The sequence below is a fragment of the Cyprinodon tularosa genome, unplaced genomic scaffold, assembly GCF_016077235.1.
Source record: "Cyprinodon tularosa strain WSP-4 unplaced genomic scaffold, ASM1607723v1 ctg1543, whole genome shotgun sequence".
Classification (NCBI taxonomy): domain Eukaryota; kingdom Metazoa; phylum Chordata; class Actinopteri; order Cyprinodontiformes; family Cyprinodontidae; genus Cyprinodon; species Cyprinodon tularosa.
In genome coordinates this window covers 20706-42690 of record NW_024038379.1, presented here as the reverse complement: position 1 = coordinate 42690, position 21985 = coordinate 20706, and the positions used below count along the sequence as shown (strand labels likewise).

The window sequence follows — 21985 nt, the reverse complement described above, 5'->3', positions numbered from 1 at the left end:
TAGTACAGCTGTGGTACTGCTGTAGTACTCTGATCACCTTCTCTCTGTCAACCAGGTCACCACCTCCACAGGCACCAAGTGCTTCTCGTGTCGCTCGGCGGCAGAACGCGACAAATGGATGGAGAACCTTCGGCGAGCCGTCCACCCCAACAAGGACAACAGTCGGCGGCTGGAGAACGTGCTGACGGTGTGGGTGATTGAGGCCAAAGACCTGCCAGCTAAGAAAAGGTCAGTCTGTGGTGGTGTAGGAGGGTCACGGTGACTCTGAGCTGGACCTAATGCATGTCATACTGCAGGTACTTCTGCGAGCTGTGTCTGGATGACAGCCTGTATGCTCGGACCTCCTGCAAGCTGAAGACGGACAACATTTTCTGGGGCGAGCGCTTCGACTTCAGCAGCCTGCCCTCCGTCTCGTCTATCACGCTCCACTTGTATAAGGACACGGACCGCAAAAGGAAGAAAGACAAGAGCAGCTATGTGGGCCTGGTCAACATCCCCGCTGTCACGGTAACAGGCAGGCAGCTGGTGGAGAAGTGGTACTCTGTGAGCACGCCCAGTACGCTCCGAGGTACGCAGACCAACACTTACCTGAGCCTGGTTTAGGGCAGTCTGTAGTTCTTAGTCTGGTAGCCATCTTATTTCAGCTCTCTGAGGTTGTTCAGCTACCATCTCTGGATTCCAGAAAGCTAGAGGGATTCCTGGTTTGATGAATCCTGAAGGGTTTGATGGAACCAGGTCCTCTCTACCTCAAACTGCTCTATGATCCTCAGGGCTGCTGTTTCCAGATGTTTTACTAAACAGCTCGGTGACGTTAACGCCTTCCTGTGCTCTTAGCCAAGTCGTCGGTTCCGACAGTCCGGGTCAAAGCTCGCTATCAGAGTATCATCATCCTGCCGATGGAGCAGTACAAAGAATTTGCAGAGTACATCAGCGCCAACTACCTGCTGCTCTGCTCCACCCTGGAGGCCTCCATCAGCCTGAGGGCCAAGGAGGAGCTCGCTGCGGCTCTGGTTCACATCCTGCACAGCACGGGAAAGGCCAAGGTAGCTTCACCCACACCCTGTAACCACCCCCCACCACCACCTCCATCTGACCTTCTCTGACCTCTTTAGGACTTCCTGACAGATCTGATGATGTCTGAGGTGGACCGTTGCCATGACAATGATCACCTGATCTTCAGAGAGAACACGCTGGCCACTAAAAGTATTGAGGAATACCTGAAACTGATTGGACAGAAGTACCTGCAGGACGCCCTTGGTACCAGCACCCTAATGCGAGCTGTTGATGCGCGGCGTTCAGGCGAGGTTGTTTGAACCAGTGTTTATTCTTCCAGGTGAATTCATCAAAGCTCTCTACGAGTCTGATGAGAACTGTGAGGTGGACCCGTCTCGCTGTGCAGCCTCCGACCTGGCGGAACATCAGGCCAACCTGAGGATGTGCTGCGAACTGGCCTTCTGCAAGATCCTGGACTCCTACAGGTGAGCACAGGAGCAGGCGGCCTGGCAACGCCCACATGCCTGCTCTGCTCACCTGACTGGCATACTTGCTCCGCCCACTCAGGGTCTTCCCACGGGAGCTTAAGGAGGTGTTTGCGTCGTGGCGTCAGGAGTGCTGTAACCGGGGGCGACCAGATATCAGTGAGCGGCTCATCAGCGCCTCGTTGTTCCTCCGCTTCCTGTGTCCAGCTGTGATGTCACCATCACTGTTTGACCTCACACAAGAGTACCCCGACGAACGCACGGCCAGAACCCTCACCCTGATCGCCAAAGTCATCCAGAACCTCGCCAACTTCACCAAGTAGGTCTGGGCTCTCAGTGGAGAGGATGCTTTTAATTTGAAGGGTACAGGGCTGGGGGGGGTCTGAGATGTGGCGTTGAGCGTACTCACCTGTCTTAGTCTCACCTGTCTCACCCCTGGCTCCAGGTTCGGCACTAAGGAGGAGTACATGCTGTTCATGAATGACTTTGTGGAGCGCCAGTGGAGCAGCATGCAGCGCTTCCTGCAGGAGATCTCCAACCCTGACGGCCTGAACCACACCGCCGGCTTCGATGGCTACATCGACCTGGGCAGGGAGCTGAGCAGCCTACACACTCTGCTGACCGAGCTTGACCAGGTAACTCACCTGGACATGGCTGATCGGCTTGGAACGGACGGCTAGCTCTGATTGGACCACGTTCTACCATCTGTCTCTGCTTCTGTCTGCAGGCCTGTCTGTCCAAACTCGGTCCGCTTCCCCGGATCCTCAGAGACGTGTCGGCCGCCCTCGTCCACCCTGGAGGCATAGTTGGAGTGGGGGGAGCGTCCGTTTCCTCTCCAGAGCCTCAGAGGGTGGTGTCCCCACCCCCCATGTCTCCGCCCCCCCTCTCACCCCCCCTGTCTCCGCCTCTGGCTGCCTGTAATCCCTCGGTTGGCCTGCAGGGTGGGGTGGGATTGGATGGAGGGTCAGTCCCACTGCTTCTATAATTAAAAGGGCAACATGAGACTTCCTCACCCTCTGGGTGTTTAACAGGCCTGCTCTGCAGATTAAACTAAATTAGTTTGAGTCTAAAATTAAACTTAAGTTTAAACTTGAATATTTGAAGTTATGATCTGTCCAATGGGGGACCAATCATTTGGATTATTGAAGCAATGCAGAACAGGTTCAGTTCTAAGGCAGCCTGACCCGGATTATCAGGACCTGGATTATCAGGACCTGGATTATCTAGACCTGGATTATCAGGACCTGGATTATCTAGACTCGGATTATCTAGACCCGGATTATCTAGACCTGGATTATCTAGACCCGGATTATCTAGACCTGGATTATCTAGACCCGGATTATCTAGACCCGGATTATCAGGACCTGGATTATCTAGACCTGGATTATCAGGACCTGGATTATCTAGACTCGGATTATCTAGACCCGGATTATCTAGACCTGGATTATCTAGACCCGGATTATCTAGACCTGGATTATCAGGACCTGGATTATCTAGACCTGGATTATCAGGACCTGGATTATCTAGACTCGGATTATCTAGACCCGGATTATCTGGTTTTAGGGTAGATGTAGCTGATTGTGAGGCTGTGTTTTAGTGTCTGGTTCTGACGGTTGCTGGTTTCCTTCCTGTCTCCATGCAGCTGTGTGGATTTCACCAGACTTCCGTCACCGACTCCAGAGAACAAAGATCTGTTCTTCGTCACCAAAGGATCCAGCTTGCAGCCTGCATCAGGTAAGTCCTAACCTTCCTCCTGAGGCTTTGTTCTGATGTCTGAACCTGACATGGAGTCGTTCCCTGAAGGTCTCCGAGGATCTCCAGCTCCAAGCTCCTCCTACTCTGAACCCAACGAGAACGAAGCCGGCTACGATTTGTCCAACGGGAGCCGCAGAGACGGCGCCGAGCTGACCAGCGAGAGCCGCAGCCGCTCTCTGGTGGACCTGCAGGACTCGTCTCCCAGCGACGGGCTGGAGGACGGACAATGGCAGCGCAGGACGGGTCTCCTCCCGCTTTCCTTCCAGAACCCCGTCTACCACATGACCGCCACGTCCCCCCTGCAGCCGCAGCAGGCTGAGGCCACGCCCTCGGACGGCTCGGTGGGTTCCCAGGGAAACTGTGAGGACAGGAGCAGCATGGCCACCAAGCCGGCTTTTCTCACCCAGATGTCTGTGGGTGTAGGAGGGGGGGAGAGGGGGGAGAGGATGTCGGCCATGTCCAGCAGCAGCAGCGGCGAGGAATATTCCCGACGAGCTCTGTCTCTCACCGACACGCTCACAGGTAACAGCCGCTCTGCTGCCAGTCAGGGTTTCAGGACTGCCGTGTCATGTGACCGCTGTCCCCCCCCCCCCCCCCTCCACAGGTGGCTCAGCCCCGCCGCGGCAGAACTCTGGTCCCCAGAGACGCATCGATCAGCCTCCCCCGCCTGCCTCTGCTCCACCCGGCCCTCCTCGAGGTCGCACACCTCCCAGCATGCTCAGTGGAGGAGGCTCCGCCTACCCTACGCGCCCCGCCTCCGGCAGTATGATGTCATCCAGTCCTGATTGGCCAAACAGCGGACAGTCGCGACTGAGACAGATGTCCTCATCGTCTAAAGGAGACAGCCCAGAGAAGCAGCGCTCTGCTGCCAAGGTGACAGGGCTGGACCGAGTCATGTGACTTGGAGTCGGGGGTTTCTCTTTCCCAGTGTGGTTCTGCTGGTTCTGGGTCCAGTGTGGTTGTGCTGGTTCTGGGTCCAGTGTGGTTGTGCTGGTTCTGGGTCCTCCAGGGACCTGGTCCTTTGAGGTCCGTGAAAATAAAGAGACCAGAAGAGTTTCTGCTGTGGATTCAAACAGGTCTACCCTTCCTCTGCTTTCACCGCCGTACGCTCTGTTGCCTAGCAACCAAAGTAGTTAAAGAATGAATACCGAACTTCTCACAACTGTTTCTTTTCTGTTTTTTTATGGTAAAGTGAACAAAGACACAGTGATGAGAATCCAGAGTGGAATAAAGGAGCCAACCAGCAGGAGCAGGAACTAATCAGGGTAGAAAGATTAAGTTAATCTGAACGATGTATGTTTAAAAAATATATCTGCAAAATCTCTGATATTCGACAACAAAAAATACTTAGTTAAGCAAAATGTGCAAAATAGCAATAAAAAAATAAAACTATCAGATTTATAGTCCCCACCCTGCAGATTTATTAGAATCTGTCCCTAAATTACAGCCAAACCAGCAAGCCGTGAAATGGAAGGTCTGGAAGTGAAACTCAAATAAATGGTGAGAAATCAATAAATAACCTCAACCAATCACAAAAGACAGTCCATTCTACACGATTGAATCCTGACATGTCAATCATGGTAGGCTGCTTGTCCCTCCCCCTTGTGCGAGTACACCTGAACGAGTCCACCCCCCCATCTACACCCGCCATTTTTTCCATCTACACCAAATTAATGTTTGATGCTTGTCCAAGTTTAGTTCTGATGCGCGGCTGAAGCATCATTGCTGGGGTGGCCAGATTTTGGTTTCTGAAAAGGAGGACACTTTATTGGGGGGGTGTCGACTGCTGGGCCGATGACTGGATCGGACCTTAGCAAAGAGCCATGAGCCGCCTGTGGTCAGCCGGAGGAGGGGGGCCGGGTTTAGTCGCTGCACTGCAGTCGACCAAAACCCGGCACCATTTAGAAATCCCCCCCCCGGAAATTTTTAGGTCTGAAAAGTACGACATGTCCGGGAAAAAGAAGGCGTCTGGTCCACCCATCTTTGCTGCTCTAGCTGCGCGGTGAGAAAGTGGGTCTGATGCGCGGTGGGCAGAGCTTCTCTATCCTTTCTCTGCCTGGAATAATGGCAGCTATATTAGCTGTGACACAGACCGGCGGTGCGTTGCCTCTGGCCCGCTCGCCTCTTCGCTGTTTGTCTCGCCGGCTGGAAGCGGTTTTCTTGTCTGTAATCCAAACTGCAGGCAGCAGGATAATAAAAGCCAACATATTCTGCCGGCAGGTTTCTACATTTGAAGTTAATTTAGGCGTTAATAAACTGTTTCAGAGGAGTGATCATAGCGCTCTGCATCAGCAGTGCTGCGTCTGACTCCCTGCCAGCTGTGTCTGACTCCCTGCCAGCTGTGTCTGACTCCCTGCCAGCTGTGTCTGACTCCCTGCCAGCTGTCTGACTCCCTGCCAGCTGTGTCTGACTCCCTGCCAGCTGTGTCTGACTCCCTGCCAGCTGTGCTGTGTCTGACTCCCTGCCAGCTGTGTCTGACTCCCTGCTGTGTCTGACTCCCTGCCAGCTGTGTCTGACTCCCTGCCAGCTGTGTCTGACTCCCTGCTGTGTCTGACTCCCTGCCAGCTGTGCTGTGTCTGACTCCCTGCCAGCTGTGTCTGACTCCCTGCCAGCTGTGTCTGACTCCCTGCCAGCTGTGTCTGACTCCCAGCTGTGTCTGACTCCTTGCTGTGTCTGACTCCCTGCCAGCTGTGTCTGACTCCCTGCCAGCTGTGCTGTGTCTGACTCCCTGCCAGCTGTGTCTGACTCCCTGCCAGCTGTGTCTGACTCCCTGCCAGCTGTGTCTGACTGCCAGCTGTGTCTGACTCCTTGCTGTGTCTGACTCCCTGCCAGCTGTGTCTGACTCCCTGCCAGCTGTGCTGTGTCTGACTCCCTGCCAGCTGTGTCTGACTCCCTGCCAGCTGTGTCTGACTACCTGCCAGCTGTGTCTGACTCCCTGCCAGCTGTGTCTGACTCCCTGCCAGCTGTGTCTGACTCCCAGCTGTGTCTGACTCCCTGCCAGCTGTGTCTGACTCCTTGCTGTGTCTGACTCCTTGCTGTGTCTGACTCCCTGCCAGCTGTGTCTGACTCCCTGCTGTGTCTGACTCCCTGCCAGCTGTGTCTGACTACCTGCCAGCTGTGTCTGACTCCCTGCCAGCTGTGTCTGACTCCCTGCTGTGTCTGACTCCCTGCCAGCTGTGTCTGACTCCCAGCTGTGTCTTACTCCCAGCTGTGTCTGACTCCCTGCCAGCTGTGTCTGACTCCCTGCTGTGTCTGACTCCCTGCCAGCTGTGTCTGACTCCCAGCTGTGTCTTACTCCCAGCTGTGTCTGACTCCCTGCCAGCTGTGTCTGACTCCCTGCCAGCTGTGTCTGACTCCCTGCCAGCTGTGTCTGACTCCCTGCTGTGTCTGACTCCCTGCCAGCTGTGTCTGACTCCCTGCCAGCAGCTGCTCTAGACGCGCTGCAGAAAGCACACGCATTGTTTTGAAGGCGTGGTTTCGAGGGTTGATCTTAAGGGAGAGGCATGGTTGTGTATGTTCAAAAATGTGTCTTGCTGGAACCATTTTTGTCCTTCAGCACCTTTAAATCAACTATTTTCATTCATTTCAGACGCTACTATTCACAAACTTGGATTACATGAAACTGAACTTCCAATATTCACCACTGTTTGGCGCCATTTCCCTTTTTCCTCTGAGCACAGATCAGCTGGCTTGCTTGGTCTTGCAATGCATCATGGGATACCCAAGGCTACGGAGGATACAGGCGATTAAAGGTCCTGGCAGGAGGTGTTCTTAGAGAGGAACCAGAGGAGAACCAAACAGAACCAGAAGCAGCTTTATCACACTGGAAGAAATCTAAATGAACATTACAGAAACAATAGGCTCTCGCAGCGCTGTTGCTGCTGCAAGAGCCTAATGAGTCATTTTCACTTCAAATAAATGCATTTGTTGTTGATTTGAGGAGAGAAAACAGACATTTAGCTAAAGATGTGATTTACATTTAAAATAAGAAACCAAAGTCTTATTTCAAGTGCAAATTATTTAATGATCTGATTGAAAAATGCTCCTTCCATTGGCGGACTGTCTGACTGATCTCCTCAGATCCAGGCTGAATCATTCCAGAAACGTTGGCGTGTTTTTCCAGTGCGCCACCTTCAGCCGTTCCTCAGGTGTAGCTAATAACTCAGGTGTGTGTCTGTGCGTTCAGGCTCCGTCTCCCTGTGCGTTGGACCGAACCGCCGCATGGCTGCTCAACATGAACTCTGCGTCCTCGTACGGTGAGGCAGAGGACGATCGCCATGACGACGCTTTGGTGGAGAAGGTAGGCGAGCTTGTGTCTGTGTGTGAGCGTTGGTGGTGCAGGTTCTGACCCTCTGTGGCCGTTCAGTACCAGCAGGAGATCGCTCTGCTTCAGGAGAAGCTGCGGCTGGCGGCGCTGCGTCAGGAGGAGTGTGAAGCTCGTCTGATGGTCCAGGACCAACAGAACCAACGGATGCTGCAGGAGTACCAGGTCTGGGTCCTACCTGAAGCCCTCAGAGGTCTGCTCACCTTGTACAGGTGGACCAACGTTATGTTGTGGGTTTCAGACACGGCTGGAGGACACAGAGAGCCGACTGAGGAGACTACAGGATGACAAAGACCTCCAGATGAACAGCATCATCAGCAGGTTGGTCTTACCTGCACCTGTCCATCAGCTCGTCATCACTTCTGACTCACCTGTCTGATCTGTGCAGGCTGATGGCGGTAGAAGAAGAGCTAAAGAAGGATCACTCTGACATGCAGGCCGTGGTGGACCAGAAGCAGAAGGTCATTGAGGCCCAGGTACGTCCTCCTGTTCCACAGATGTTCATCACTGATCTCAGAACATGGGAGCCAGTCAGGCGGAGCTGCATCACGCTGCTCTGCTGGGTAGAACTTCTCCCCTCTGTGGCACCAGATGGGTCTGTTGTCCTGGACTCACGCTGCTCCGTTTGGAGCTGCTAACTCAGCCGGAGACTGACCGCAGGAGGTGCAGCAGGAGGTGCAGCAGGAGTCCTTCACTCAGGAACTGGAGCTCCATTAGCAGAGCTTTAATTTCATCATTCTTCTCTTTATTGCTCAGTTTGATAAAATAATAACAACTAAAACAGTTTTAGATTTGAGCTGCACATTTTAAGCATTTTCCACGTTTTCCTGATGAAGACCAAAACGCTCAAAGCTCCTTCATCATCAGATAAACCTTATAAAGTTGAAACTCTTTGCAATACTTTGGTTGTTTTTTACAGCCTTCATGCATTTAAAAAGTTTGGATCCAGATCAGTTTAGCTTTTCTATAGCAGCTCATTTATAACAACTATAATAACTTCTTCATTTTCAATATTAAAGAGGACATTTCAAACAAACCATCCTGGCTGAGTTATATTTGATGATGATTGAGTGAAATGAGATATTCTTTATCTTTAGAACACTTTTGTTAATTCCAGTATTTTTTAAATAGTGAGCAGTCTCCGCCCTGTCACCATTTATTCACCATCCTTTAGATAGAAACCTTTATTAGCGCTGCAGCACATAAACAGCTCTTTGTTGAAATAGATGGTTCTAACATTTTATTTCTTGATTATGATCCATTTCAGCTTTTATCTCTTTATAAAGTCCTGATTATAAAAGAATCTTTCAAACTGCCTAATAATGCCACAACAATCCAAAAGAAATGTTTTTATTGGACAGATAGAAGTAGAGGAACATAGAGAGAAAAACCATTGGGTGGATTTCCAATCTAAGCCTGCTTTCTATAATAGAACAGGCATAAAGGAGAACTTCCTGCGTCTTTATCCATAAATATTCAGTTAGATAATGAAATATTGTTTCTGGATATAAAGTAGCATCCATCCATCATCTCCCAGCTCACCATCAGGGACGTGGCGGGGCTGCTGGTTCACCACCAGAGCGGACATGGCGCACAGCGTGCACTAGGACTGATGCACGAGTGCGGCTAGCTGAGCAGACTTTAAATAGCGGGGGACGCGAATAGAAGATATAGATGCTGCACCCCGTCGCTCAGATTGGTAGCTGTGAGCTGAGCCCCTCCCTGAGCGGAGCAGCTCCCCTCAGTCCTTTACTGGCTGTTTATTAAACGGCTGTTTGAATCTCTAGAGCTATAGAGTTAGTTTATCCCCCAGAGATTAGATGCACCAACCATCATCACATCCGTTCACAATAAAACATAGAAACAAACATTGAAGAGCAAAGAAAATAAAAAGTTATATAGTTATATAGAACAAACGCTACAGGTGTTGATGAAAAGAGTAGAACCCTGAGGGGTGACTAAGAACTTTAAGACCATTAAACATCTACAGGGCGAGTTCGCAGGAACCAAACTGAGCTCAGCTTAGACCTCAGTCTCTCCCAATACGCAGTCCAGCGCACTGAGGTGGCGCCATTTTGTTGCTCCTGTTTCTATCATCTGTTCAGATGCCCCTCCCCCAACATGGCCCTGCAGAAATGGCCACATTCCACTTCCTCAGGAGGAAGGTTCCACTTCCTCAGGAGGAAGGTTCCGCTTCCTCAGGGAAAAAGGTTCCGCTTCCTCAGGGAAAAAGGTTCCGCTTCCTCTGGAAATAGGTTCCGCTTCCTCTGGAAAAAGGTTCCGCTTCCTCGGGGAAGAAGGTTCCGCTTCCTCTGGAAAAAGGTTCCGCTTCCTCTGGAAAAAGGTTCCGCTTCCTCAGGGAAAAAGGTTCCGCTTCCTCTGGAAAAAGGTTCCGCTTCCTCTGGAAAAAGGTTCCGCTTCCTCTGGAAAAAGGTTCCGCTTCCTCAGGGAAAAAGGTTCCGCTTCCTCTGGAAAAAGGTTCCGCTTCCTCGGGGAAGAAGGTTCCGCTTCCTCTGGAAAAAGGTTCCGCTTCCTCAGGAAAAAGGTTCCGCTTCCTCAGGAAAAAGGTTCCGCTTCCTCAGGAGGAAGGTTCCACTTCCTCGGGGAAAAAGGTTCCGCTTCCTCTGGAAAAAGGTTCCGCTTCCTCGGGGAAGAAGGTTCCGCTTCCTCTGGGGAAAAAGGTTCCGCTTCCTCTGGAAAAAGGTTCCGCTTCCTCTGGAAAAAGGTTCCGCTTCCTCTGGAAAAAGGTTCCGCTTCCTCTGGAAAAAAGGTTCCACTTCCTCGGGGAAAAAGGTTCCGCTTCCTCTGGAAAAAGGTTCCGCTTCCTCGGGGAAGAAGGTTCCGCTTCCTCTGGAAAAAGGTTCCGCTTCCTCAGGAAAAAGGTTCCGCTTCCTCAGGAAAAAGGTTCCGCTTCCTCAGGAGGAAGGTTCCACTTCCTCGGGGAAAAAGGTTCCGCTTCCTCTGGAAAAAGGTTCCGCTTCCTCGGGGAAGAAGGTTCCGCTTCCTCTGGGGAAAAAGGTTCCGCTTCCTCTGGAAAAAGGTTCCGCTTCCTCTGGAAAAAGGTTCCGCTTCCTCTGGAAAAAGGTTCCGCTTCCTCTGGAAAAAAGGTTCCACTTCCTCGGGGAAAAAGGTTCCGCTTCCTCTGGAAAAAGGTTCCGCTTCCTCGGGGAAAAAGGTTCTGGGAAGAAGAGCCGGTCTGGCCTTCTAAAAACCCACCATTGGTTCTGTCCAAAGTTCAGCTTCTTATCCTGGGAAACTCCTCGGCCATGTAGCTCTCCTTCCATGGCCTAATGCCAGGCCACGCCCCCTAAAACTGTGCTAACTTCTGTGTGGGTGGGTGGAGCCAGACGTCGTCCTCAGACCGCGGCTCTGTTAGCTTTAGCGTCCAGAGAGGCTAACGTCTAACCGGCTCCTTCTGGACAGTTTTATTTTTTTACCTGCCTCCCGGCTCACATGAGATCAGCCGTAAAGACCCGCTTCATCTGTTCTTGTCTCTCAGGAGAAGAGAATCGCCAGTCTGGACGCAGCCAACACCCGTCTGATGGCGGCGCTGACCCAGCTGAAGGAACGATACGGCGTGACATCACAGAGGAACGGCCTGTCTCCTAGCAACACGTCATCTCTGCAGATAACTGAGAACGGGGAGTTCCGTAACTCCGGCAACTGCTGAGAGGACGGATCAGAGCTGTGATTGGCTGAAACTGCAGGGAAGGGCGGGGCTTATAAACGGACTCAGACCAAATGATAAATCCACCAATCGGACACGTCCATGGAATGTTCTACACCGCCAAAATGACCTCTGACCTGATCCCACCTTGTTGCTAGGTTAACCTCCCTCCTAGTTTTGCATGTTCCTCTTTATGTTCTTCCTAAAATGGTGAGAACTTCCACCCTCACCTTACCGGTTAAATCCGACCTCAGTGGGCCGACAGGCGCCGCTGCAGCCTCAAACCCTCAGGCCCCGCCCCCATGTTGTTCCGCCATTGTTTTAAAGATGCTCTGCATACAGGAAATGGTCTGACAGAACGATGGCGGCGCAGGCAGAGCCGCTCCACTAGGTTAGCCTAGCGTAGCACAGCTGGTGGAAAGTGTTAGCCTAGCTGGAACCCTTGCAGTGATCGTGTTGGCCTCTTTGGGCTTCCGTAGCTTTGACTATTTCATTGGGTGAGCCCATCCAGAATTAGACGTTAGTTTGTGTTTCAGAGAATTTTAATGTAAACAGATTTTATTGTAAAACTTTTAACTTGTAATGAGTTGTGCCCCCCCTCCCCCCAGTGTTGGCTGTGGCTTCTGTCTGTTCTGTATCTATGAGCCTCTGTTCTGTTATTTATCTACAGTATTTATAAGGAGGTCTGCTCTAATAAACCCGTCCTCTGATCATCAACACACAGACAACCACAACGCTTCCATCTGTTCTTTATTCATTCTGCTCCACAGCACACAGGAAGTGATGTCACAGGCCCTGCATGAAGCGCTCCAGTGGGTCCTGGTTCCAGTACTCATGGTTCCAGCCCAGAAACCAGCCGGTGAAGGTCGGGGGTTCGAATCCCTGTTTCAGTGTCACCACGGGGGTCCGCGGGTCACGGCCAGCCGGGTCGGTGCCGATGTAACGCTCCGCTGGAGAAAGAGACACGGTTATCAGCTGAACACCTGTGGAGGAGGGGGGGGGGGGGGGGTACCGCCTCCTGCTCTCTCACCTGATACCGCTGCCTCCCTCTTCTCCTCCTCATGAGCCTCCTTGCCGATCCACACAAAGACCTGCAGGAGAACAAGGTGAGCTCACACCACAACCAGAACCTTACTGACGATGGCGGGGAGGACTCACCTGATCCCAGGTGTCCAGGATCATGACATCATCAGGAGCCAGATCATCCTGGGTTAGCTCTCCTGGAACCTCCTCCATCTGAGAACATCAGAGGAACCTTAAAACACAGCAGCTCCGCCCACAACCACCGCTCCTTTAAGACCAACTATGTCACCACGAGCAGTCAGCCATGGCAGACTCCATCAGTCTGACCTCTGACCCCTCCATGGCTGTGTCCCAATGTCCGCCATAATGACTAGAGACGCCATTTTGATGAGTGTCTGAACGTCTGGAGGCCGTCACCACCCGACCCGTCCTGCGCCATCAGCTGATTCGCACGTCCAGATATCCATCCGGGTCGTCCTCCATTTTATTTTGGTAAAAAGACCTAAGTGACGTTTTTCCCTCCCTAAAAATAGTCAGCGTCCGAAACTATAATGTGTTAAAGGTTAATAATGTCTTTCCTGACAAAATAAAAGCATTTAAATCCTGTTTTATAACTTTTGCTGATCTGTAGATGAAATGGGATGCTACGCTACTTCCTGCAGCTAACTATCAGCTTTGCATTTAAACATAAAACATTAATGTTTTCCTTTCCTGTTAACAGAAACCACTAGAATGCAGATAAACACGCTTTAATCAGATTTACTGCTCTGATCGTGTCCTATGATGACGTCACAGATGCTGTTTCACGGAGAAAATGGAAAAAGCATCAAAATTGTCTCAGAAAAGTTATTAAACATTTTTTAAAGATGTGTTTTAGTGTTCTTTGGAGAGTTAAGGATAGAAATAAGTAATTTTAAAACTATAATTACATTATTTATGGACACCTGGATTATTAACGCATGATCGGGACGGATCGTGCTTCAGGGACGGATCGATCGTGCTTCAGGGACGGATCGATCGTGCTTCAGGGACGGATCGATCGTGCTTCAGGGACGGATCGATCGTGCTTCAGGGACGGATCGATCGTGCTTCAGGGACGGATCGATCGTGCTTCAGGGACGGATCGATCGTGCTTCAGGGACGGATCGATCGTGCTTCAGGGACGGATCGATCGTGCTTCAGGGACGGATCGATCGTGCTTCAGGGACGGATCGATCGTGCTTCAGGGACGGATCGATCGTGCTTCAGGGACGGATCGTGCTTCAGGGACGGATCGATCGTGCTTCAGGGACGGATCGATCGTGCTTCAGGGACGGATCGATCGTGCTTCAGGGACGGATCGTGCCTCAGGGACGGATCGTGCCTCAGGGACGGATCATTCCTCAGGGACGGATCGTGCTTCAGGGACGGATCGTGCTTCAGGGACGGATCATTCCTCAGGGACGGATCGTGCCTCAGGGACGGATCGTGCTTCAGGGACAGATCGTGCTTCAGGGACGGATCGTGCCTCAGGGACGGATCGATCGTGCTTCAGGGACGGATCGATCGTGCTTCAGGGACGGATCGATCGTGCTTCAGGGACGGATCGATCGTGCTTTAGGGACGGATCGATCGTGCTTCAGGGACGGATCGATCGTGCTTCAGGGACGGATCGATCGTGCTTCAGGGACGGATCGATCGTGCCTCAGGGACGGATCGATCGTGCCTCAGGGACGGATCGTGCCTCAGGGACGGATCGTGCCTCAGGGACGGATCGTGCCTCAGGGACGGATCGTGCCTCAGGGACGGATCGTGCCTCAGGGACGGATCGTGCTTCAGGGACGGATCGATCGTGCTTCAGGGACGGATCGATCGTGCTTCAGGGACGGATCGATCGTGCTTCAGGGACGGATCGATCGTGCTTCAGGGACGGATCGTGCCTCAGGGACGGATCGTGCCTCAGGGACGGATCGTGCCTCAGGGACGGATCGTGCCTCAGGGACGGATCGTGCCTCAGGGACGGATCGATCGTGCTTCAGGGACGGATCGATCGTGCTTCAGGGACGGATCGTGCCTCAGGGACGGATCGTGCTTCAGGGACGGATCGTGCCTCAGGGACGGATCGTGCCTCAGGGACGGATCGTGCCTCAGGGACGGATCGTGCCTCAGGGACGGATCGTGCCTCAGGGACGGATCGTGCTTCAGGGACGGATCGATCGTGCTTCAGGGACGGATCGATCGTGCTTCAGGGACGGATCGATCGTGCTTCAGGGACGGATCGATCGTGCCTCAGGGACGGATCGATCGTGCCTCAGGGACGGATCGTGCCTCAGGGACGGATCGTGCCTCAGGGACGGATCGTGCCTCAGGGACGGATCGTGTAGTGACACTGGGTGGAAAAGTAGTGCAGTGGAAATTGCCCACAATGCACCTTGACTGTAGTGATGAAGTATCTGAACGGTCAGTTCTTTATGTCGTGATGGAGGGGTCAGAGGTCAGGGTGGGCGGTGGGATGAAGCCCATGTGACCTACCTGGAAGTTTCCGGACTTGTTGGAGCAGGCAAACAGACGAGGAGGATGAGCATCCATGGAGTTGCTGAGCCGAGGAGAGTGACAGTAGTCCTCCTTTCCTCCCAGAGCCTCCCAGAAGCCATCTGTAAGCAGACAGGAAGATGCCATCATCCTGCTCAGGTCATTCCAGAAGATTCACTCTGCCTCCTCCTCACCTTCCTCCCCCCCCTCCTCCAGCTGGGTGGGAGTAACCTGGAGGATCTCGGACAGATGATCGGCTCCTTTAGCTTCAGCTGAGCTGCTGCTCTTCCCTTTCCACAGCCAGGATCCAGAGGAGGACACCAGGAGGAAAGCATCGTTGGAGTTCAGACAGGAGGAGGACGGCTCCACCTGTAGGGGGCAGCAGAGCAACGGGCTGATAGAGAGCTGGTTCACCTGAGAAGGACTCTAACCTGACGCTACGGCAACAGCTGCAGGTCATTAAACCAAAAACTGGGAAAGAGGGAAATAATAAACCAAAAGCTCCGCCTTAAATCCAGTCGTTACCTTCCGGCCGGCAGGAGGACGTCTGCTGGGTTTTAATAAAGCTGCTCATATGAGTATTTTTCTTACTCCCTTCCTAGTCACATCCTAGTCTCCTCCTAGTCATCTCACCTCCACAGCTCTGGTGTCTCCTGCTGGATTGGCTCGGACCCGGAACAAACGGGTCTCTGCCGCTGCAGACTGGCCGCCCTCCCTGGATGTCCCGCCCTTGTAGACCACCATTGGTTTGCCATCAAACATGCTCATGAGGTGGGGGGGCTCTTTGCCCTGAACAACCCTCACCTGTGCAGAAGGTTCCCAGTCATCAGGGTTCAGGTGAAAAGCGTACCAGTGGGACCAGCGTTCCCAGTTGTTTTACCTGGACTGCTCCACCTCCCAGTTCGTCGTCCAGCTGGATGGCCAGAACAGCCGAAGCCCCGGTCTCGTCCTGACTAGACTCCGCCCCCTGCCTGCAGAGGAAGCAGAGGACAGGTTATCTTCACTCACCAGCAGGTGGAGCTGTGGGACAGACCCAGTCCAGTATAGCGGGGGGGGGGCCTCACCAGATGTAGATGATGTGACCCTGCCTGCCACCATGCTGGTACTGGTAATGGATCAGGTAGCTGTCTCCTCCAAAGAACTGACCGTAGGAAGCCGGGTCCACCAGAACCTTATCGGATCCTTCAATCCTCCAGATCTGCACGCAGACACAAACCGCTCAATTTCCCACAACTGGGTTCATATCAAAGGCGTTCTGACCCGGTTCCTGGGTAGGAACCCTCCTTCATTAAATCCCCACCACCAGAGGCGGATCCAGGGGGGGGCTAATTGGGCCACAGCCCCGGATGTTTCCCCAAGAGCCCCAGATCTGAGTCAGATGTGCAGTACTGGAATCAACCAGATGGTGGCAGCCTGCAGCGTTCCAGCAGAAGGAGAAGTTTTTCCCTCATGGCTGACAGCTTTAGGAGTCCAGAGGCTCCGCAGCAGATTTTAAATGGATCGGCCAAATCACCAAATCCACAGTTTGGTGTTTAATGAAGAGAGAAATAAACACGGTTAAAGAATTCCAGGTGAGTTCATTTAATCCCATCTTATGGAAGAGGAGCGGATTATTTCAGGCAGCTGAAATCTCCAATCTCTCCTCCTCCCTTTGGGAAATAAAAAGCAACTGTTTCCAACTTCTCAAAAATGTTAATGTGATAAAGTAGTATAATAGAAATGTCCTTAATCCAGTAATCTGTCATATTCTACAGTAGAATGGGATTTAGCTGAAAATCTACGCATCTTCAAACTCAGGACCCCTGATCTCCTAGGATCCTAGATCCTCCCATGAGGGCGGATCTAGAATCCTAGATCCTCCCATGAGAGCGGATCTAGGATTCTAAGATGAGGAGCTTCATCTCTGGATTCTCGGTTTTCAGCGGGATCCACAGTAACAGAACCGTTCCAGGTGTCCTGGTTCCGGAGGAGCAGACCGGTACCAGCTATGGACCACTCCGGTCAAGCAGGGACAGCTCTCACCTTTTTGTCTCCGTCTCCTCTGTCCACCATCCCGTACTGAGCTGCCATGGAATCTGATTGGTGCAGCTTTGACACATCAAACGGTACCTGTCCAATCAGAAGAGGTCCATTAACGACCCGTTTGAGGACGGACTGGATCAGATCCTGAACCAGATCGACCTACTTTCTGTATCTTTGCCACTTTATTGGAAACGTAGGCCGTTCCCATGCCAACGGTGTCATCGGCGTCCTTCCAGTCCTTAAAGAACTGCTTGAAGAGGGGGGTCTCGCCGTACTCGGGAAGGACCTGGACCTGAGGGGGGGCAGAGACACAGATACTCTTAGGTTCCCTCTAAGGTGGCGGGAGAGGGTCCCTTTGAGGCGGTCACCTGGGTGTAGGGGGGGTAGTTCATCTGCTGGATGAACTTCTCTGAGCTCTGCAGGACAGCGTGCCGCTCATCGCTGTTAGCATCCCTTCCTGCAAACAGACAACAGGTGATCTCAGGTGAGTGCTGCTCAGAGAGGACCGCCCTCTTCTCGTCCAGAGGACGCAGCCGATCCCATCCAGAACCGAGTCGGACCTTTCCAGACAAAGATCTGTCCGTTGGTTCCATTGTCCAGGATGAAACACTCAGTGGACTCCAAGGCGTCTTGGGGGAACGGGTTCTGCTCCGATACCAGGGTGACCTCCATGTCCCCCCCGGCGTTGGACACCTGAAGGGACGGCGGGACAAACCAGAACAAATGTTAGGGGAAAAAGGAAGTGACATCACGACTGGAACCCAGAGAACCTTAGCCGAGGTACCTTGTAGAGCTTGGCCACCTTTCTGTTGGACACGTCCGTCTGGGTGTCCTCCTGGTGGGACTCGGGAAGATCCGGTTTCTCTCCCAGAATCTGATCGTACGGATGACAGGTAACAGGAAATGGTTTACCTCCTGTCCTCCATGGATCAGGTTCAGGACCGCGGTCCACTTGGTCTCACTGAACCTTCTAGACTGTACCCTCCGGTGACCTTTGACCCTGGCTCAGAGTTAGACCTGTTCTGCTGATCTGGTTACCTCTATCATCTTCTCTGGCTCTTCGCCTTCACCAACCACCTGGAGATTGGCCCGCCCACACCTCTCGTTGTCACGGATACTCTTAGAGACCTGTCAATGCATCAGCCGGTCAGCCTGATGACATCAGAATGAGGCCGCTGTGTGACATCACCACTCACCTTGGTGGCCTTGAGCTTCTCAAACACGTTGCTATGGCAACCAGACCATTGGATAATTTCCTGTGGGGACATAAGAAGGTTTATCCGTCCCCTCTGTCCAGGTACACCACCTGTCACCATCTGTCCCTACCTGTCCCAGGTCCAGGATGAAACTGTCTCCCTGGTTGAAACTCTCCCAGCTGACCGGAACCTCTGTTGCCCTAACGACACGCCGACCTTTGACCTGGAGCAGCCTCTGAACGTCCACCTCGTTGGTCACCACATGGTTGAACCCTGAGGCCACGCCTCCTTTCTGCAGGAAGACAAACAGGAATTGCAATCAAAGCCAAAGTGACGTCTGACAGGAGGTGTGTGTTTGGTCACCATGGTTACCAGGTAGGTGAGGCCCGTTTTGAAGTACCCGCTGAAGGTGGAGGACTCGTGACCTTGGACCTCGCGGTACTGGATGGGCGCGCCCTGCAGGAAGTCGTCCATCTGGACAGCAAGAATGGCCGCGGCTCCACTTTCATCCTGAGAGCACTCGGCACCTGCAGAACCAGCGTCACACTGATGGAAACGCTTCCAGGTCGCCGTTACCACGGCAACACAGCCCAAGCTGCTCTGAGGCTCCCTGAGGTTCCTCCATCGGACATTCCCCCGATCAGATGTTTCTGATGTTTGCTGCTAATGGGTCCGACTTTCACACGTGTTCATTCATAGTTCTGCTGCTTCAGGGTCTCATATATATGGGTTTATATTTTATGTTCTTTGAATATTATATTATATTTAGTTTTTAATCTAAGCACTCTCATCACTCTGACAGATGACATTGGTACCAAGCTGTATGATGTGACTTGTTTTTGGTATCGGTTGCATGGCTGTCCACGAGCCCGGTCCCAGCACTCAGGTCCGGTCCGGTCCCAGCACTCACATCCGGTCCGGTCCCAGCACTCAGGTCAGGTCCGGTCCCAGCACCCAGGTCCGGTCCGGTCCCAGCACCCAGGTCCGGTCCGGTCTCAGCACCCAGGTCCGGTCCGGTCCCAGGACCTGACCCAGCACTCAGGTCCGATCCGGTCCCAGCACCCAGGTCCGGTCCGGTCCCAGCACCCAGGTCCGGTCCGGTCCCAGGACCTGACCCAGCACTCAGGTCCGGTCCCAGCACCCAGGTCCGGTCCCAGCACCCAGGTCCGGTTCCAGCACCCAGGTCCGGTCCCAGCACTCAGATCCGGTCCGGTCCCAGCACTCAGGTCAGGTCCGGTCCCAGCACTCAGGTCAGGTCCGGTCCCAGCACTCAGGTCCGGTCCGGTCCCAGCACTCAGATCCGGTCCGGTCCCAGCACCCAGGTCAGGTCCGGTCCCAGCACCCAGGTCCGGTCCGGTCCCAGCACCCAGGTCCGGTCCGGTCTCAGCACCCAGGTCCGGTCCGGTCCCAGGACCTGACCCAGCACTCAGATCCGGTCCGGTCCCAGCACCCAGGTCAGGTCCGGTCCCAGCACCCAGGTCCGGTCCGGTCCCAGCACCCAGTTCCGGTCCGGTCCCAGCACCCAGGTCCGGTCCGGTCTCAGCACCCAGGTCCGGTCCGGTCCCAGCACCCAGGTCAGGTCCGGTCCCAGCACCCAGGTCCGGTCCGGTCCCAGCACCCAGGTCCGGTCCGGTCCCAGCACCCAGGTCCGGTCCGGTCCCAGGACCTGACCCAGCACTCAGGTCCGGTCCCAGCACCCAGGTCCGGTCCCAGCACCCAGGTCCGGTCCCAGCACCCAGGTCCGGTTCCAGCACCCAGGTCCGGTCCCAGCACTCAGATCCGGTCCGGTCCCAGCACTCAGGTCAGGTCCGGTCCCAGCACTCAGGTCCGGTCCGGTCCCAGCACTCAGGTCCGGTCCGGTCCCAGCACTCAGATCCGGTCCGGTCCCAGCACCCAGGTCAGGTCCGGTCCCAGCACCCAGGTCCGGTCCGGTCCCAGCACCCAGGTCCGGTCCGGTCCCAGGACCTGACCCAGCACTCAGGTCCGGTCCGGTCCCAGCACCCAGGTCCGGTCCGGTCCCAGCACCCAGGTCCGGTCCGGTCCCAGCACCCAGGTCCGGTCCGGTCCCAGGACCTGACCCAGCACTCAGGTCCGGTCCCAGCACCCAGGTCCGGTCCCAGCACCCAGGTCCGGTCCCAGCACCCAGGTCCGGTTCCAGCACCCAGGTCCGGTTCCAGCACCCAGGTCCGGTCCCAGCACCCAGGTCCGGTTCCAGCACCCAGGTCCGGTCCCAGCACCCAGGTCCGGTTCCAGTACCCAGGTCCGGTCCGGTTCCAGCACCCAGGTCCGGTCCGGTCCCAGCACCCAGGTCTGGTCCCAGCACCCAGGTCCGGTCCGGTCCAGGGACCTGACCCAGCACTCAGGTCCGGTCCGGTCCCAGCACTCAGGTCCGGTCCGGTCCCAGCACCCAGGTCCGGTCCCAGCACCCAGGTCCGGTTCCAGCACCCAGGTCCGGTTCCAGCACCCAGGTCCGGTCCGGTCCCAGCACCCAGGTCCGGTCCCAGCACCCAGGTCCGGTTCCAGCACCCAGGTCCGGTTCCAGCACCCAGGTCCGGTCCCAGCACCCAGGTCCGGTTCCAGCACCCAGGTCCGGTCCCAGCACCCAGGTCCGGTCCGGTCCCAGCACCCAGGTCCGGTCCGGTCCCAGCACCCAGGTCCTGCCCGGTCCCAGCACCCAGGTCCGGTCCGGTCCCAGCACCCAGGTCCGGTCCGGTCCCAGCACCCAGGTCCGGTCCGGTCCCAGCACCCAGGTCCGGTCCGGTCCCAGCAGGATGTTGGATCCATCAGCTCCACCTTAATGGGAACTCTGGAGAAGCAGGAGCAACCAAAGGGTTGTGGGTTCAAAGCCCAGCTCTGGCTTTCATTGTGATGTCGTTGGACACCTCATCGTCTACTGATGGTGGTCGGAGGCGGCGCCTGTCTACGGCAGCCTGGCTTCTGTCAGCGAGCCCCGGGGCGGCGGTGGCCGTGACGCAGCTCGCCACCATCAGCGTGTGGCTGAATGTGGGGAAAAAGCGCTTTGCTCAAACCTCCCACTAGGTTCCAGGTTTTTCCAGACCGGAGCTCCTCCTCTACTGCAGGGTTAGGGTCAGCCCCCCACCCCCACCTGCTTCTGCTTCTCTACTCACCTTGCCAGTAGTGCAGGTCGTACTGCAGGTCTCCTCGGCGGTTGCTGGTGCTGTTCAGAACCACGTAGGCGTCTCCGGTGTAGAAGCGTCCATAAAGACTCTCAGGAACCGGAGCCAGGTCCATGTTCTCCACCCGCCACACCTGAAGCCCCGCCTCTTTGCCTGCACGCTCAAATTCAGGATGGGAAGCCATGATGTCACCTGTGGTGGGCGGAGCAGCAGAAACATCACCTGTTAGGCAGCGGGCACGCCACGGAGCGGACAGACGGCAGGACGACCCGGTTCTGACTTCACCCTGAGCATCTGCAGAACCTGGAAGTCGACCCGGCTCCGCCCACACCTTCTCCCAGCCGCACCCCCCAGAGCCAAGACCTGGACCGGGACCAGAACCCCCATGTCCCAGATTAAAGGACCCACCAGGCTGGATCCATTACTGGACATCAGGAGTCCAGAACCGGGCTCAACCAGACCAGGTTCTAGAAGGTTCTGATCCTCGGACCTGCAGGTCTGAGTGTCGGGCTCCAGAGAGGAAGGATTGCTCAGAACCGATTGGGTCCGAGCAGACGGAGGAGATGGGAGTGGACCAGAACCAGGGGAACCGGAACCAGGGGAAGCAGGGGAACCGGAACCAGAACCAGGGGAACCGGAACCAGCGGAACCAGAACCAGGGGAAGCAGAACCAGAACCAGGGGAACTGGAACCAGGGGAAGCAGAACCAGAGGAACCGGAACCAGAACCAGGGGAACTGGAACTGTGGTAAAAACTGTAACTGTTTCACATCCAGAAGAGGAAGCTGTCCAGGAGTCAGAGGAGGAAAATGTTTGAGTTCGGTTCTGATCAGAAAAACTTTAAACCAAACTGGGTTCACTGAGGCCCGGTCC

The 21985-nt window shown here is 54.5% G+C and overlaps 2 protein-coding genes across 2 annotated transcripts; one reads left to right on the top strand and one right to left on the bottom strand.

The window, feature by feature from the left end:
- Nucleotides 1-29: 29 nt before the first annotated feature.
- Nucleotides 30-11227, top strand: LOC119780093 (disabled homolog 2-interacting protein-like). Its single transcript, XM_038279992.1, has 16 exons — nt 30-228; nt 297-568; nt 835-1043; nt 1113-1257; nt 1334-1478; nt 1561-1797; nt 1924-2113; nt 2206-2441; nt 3121-3212; nt 3282-3755; nt 3838-4106; nt 7420-7533; nt 7600-7722; nt 7799-7878; nt 7946-8033; nt 11057-11227. Exons 1-16 carry the CDS (start codon nt 119-121, stop codon nt 11225-11227), a joined length of 2955 nt encoding a protein of 984 aa, XP_038135920.1. The 5' UTR covers nt 30-118.
- A 729-nt stretch (nt 11228-11956) lies between these two features.
- On the bottom strand, nt 11957-21297 carry LOC119780094 (gelsolin-like). The gene is made up of 18 exons (XM_038279993.1): nt 21105-21297; nt 18349-18503; nt 18107-18268; nt 17977-18036; nt 17819-17908; nt 17565-17654; nt 17341-17473; nt 17149-17237; nt 16944-17072; nt 16781-16867; nt 15823-15956; nt 15639-15729; nt 15392-15562; nt 14953-15127; nt 14759-14880; nt 12383-12460; nt 12255-12315; nt 11957-12174 (listed from the first exon to the last, which is right to left on the bottom strand). Exons 1-18 carry the CDS (start codon nt 21295-21297, stop codon nt 12011-12013), a joined length of 2184 nt encoding a protein of 727 aa, XP_038135921.1. The 3' UTR covers nt 11957-12010.
- Between the last annotated feature and the right edge of the window lie 688 nt (nt 21298-21985).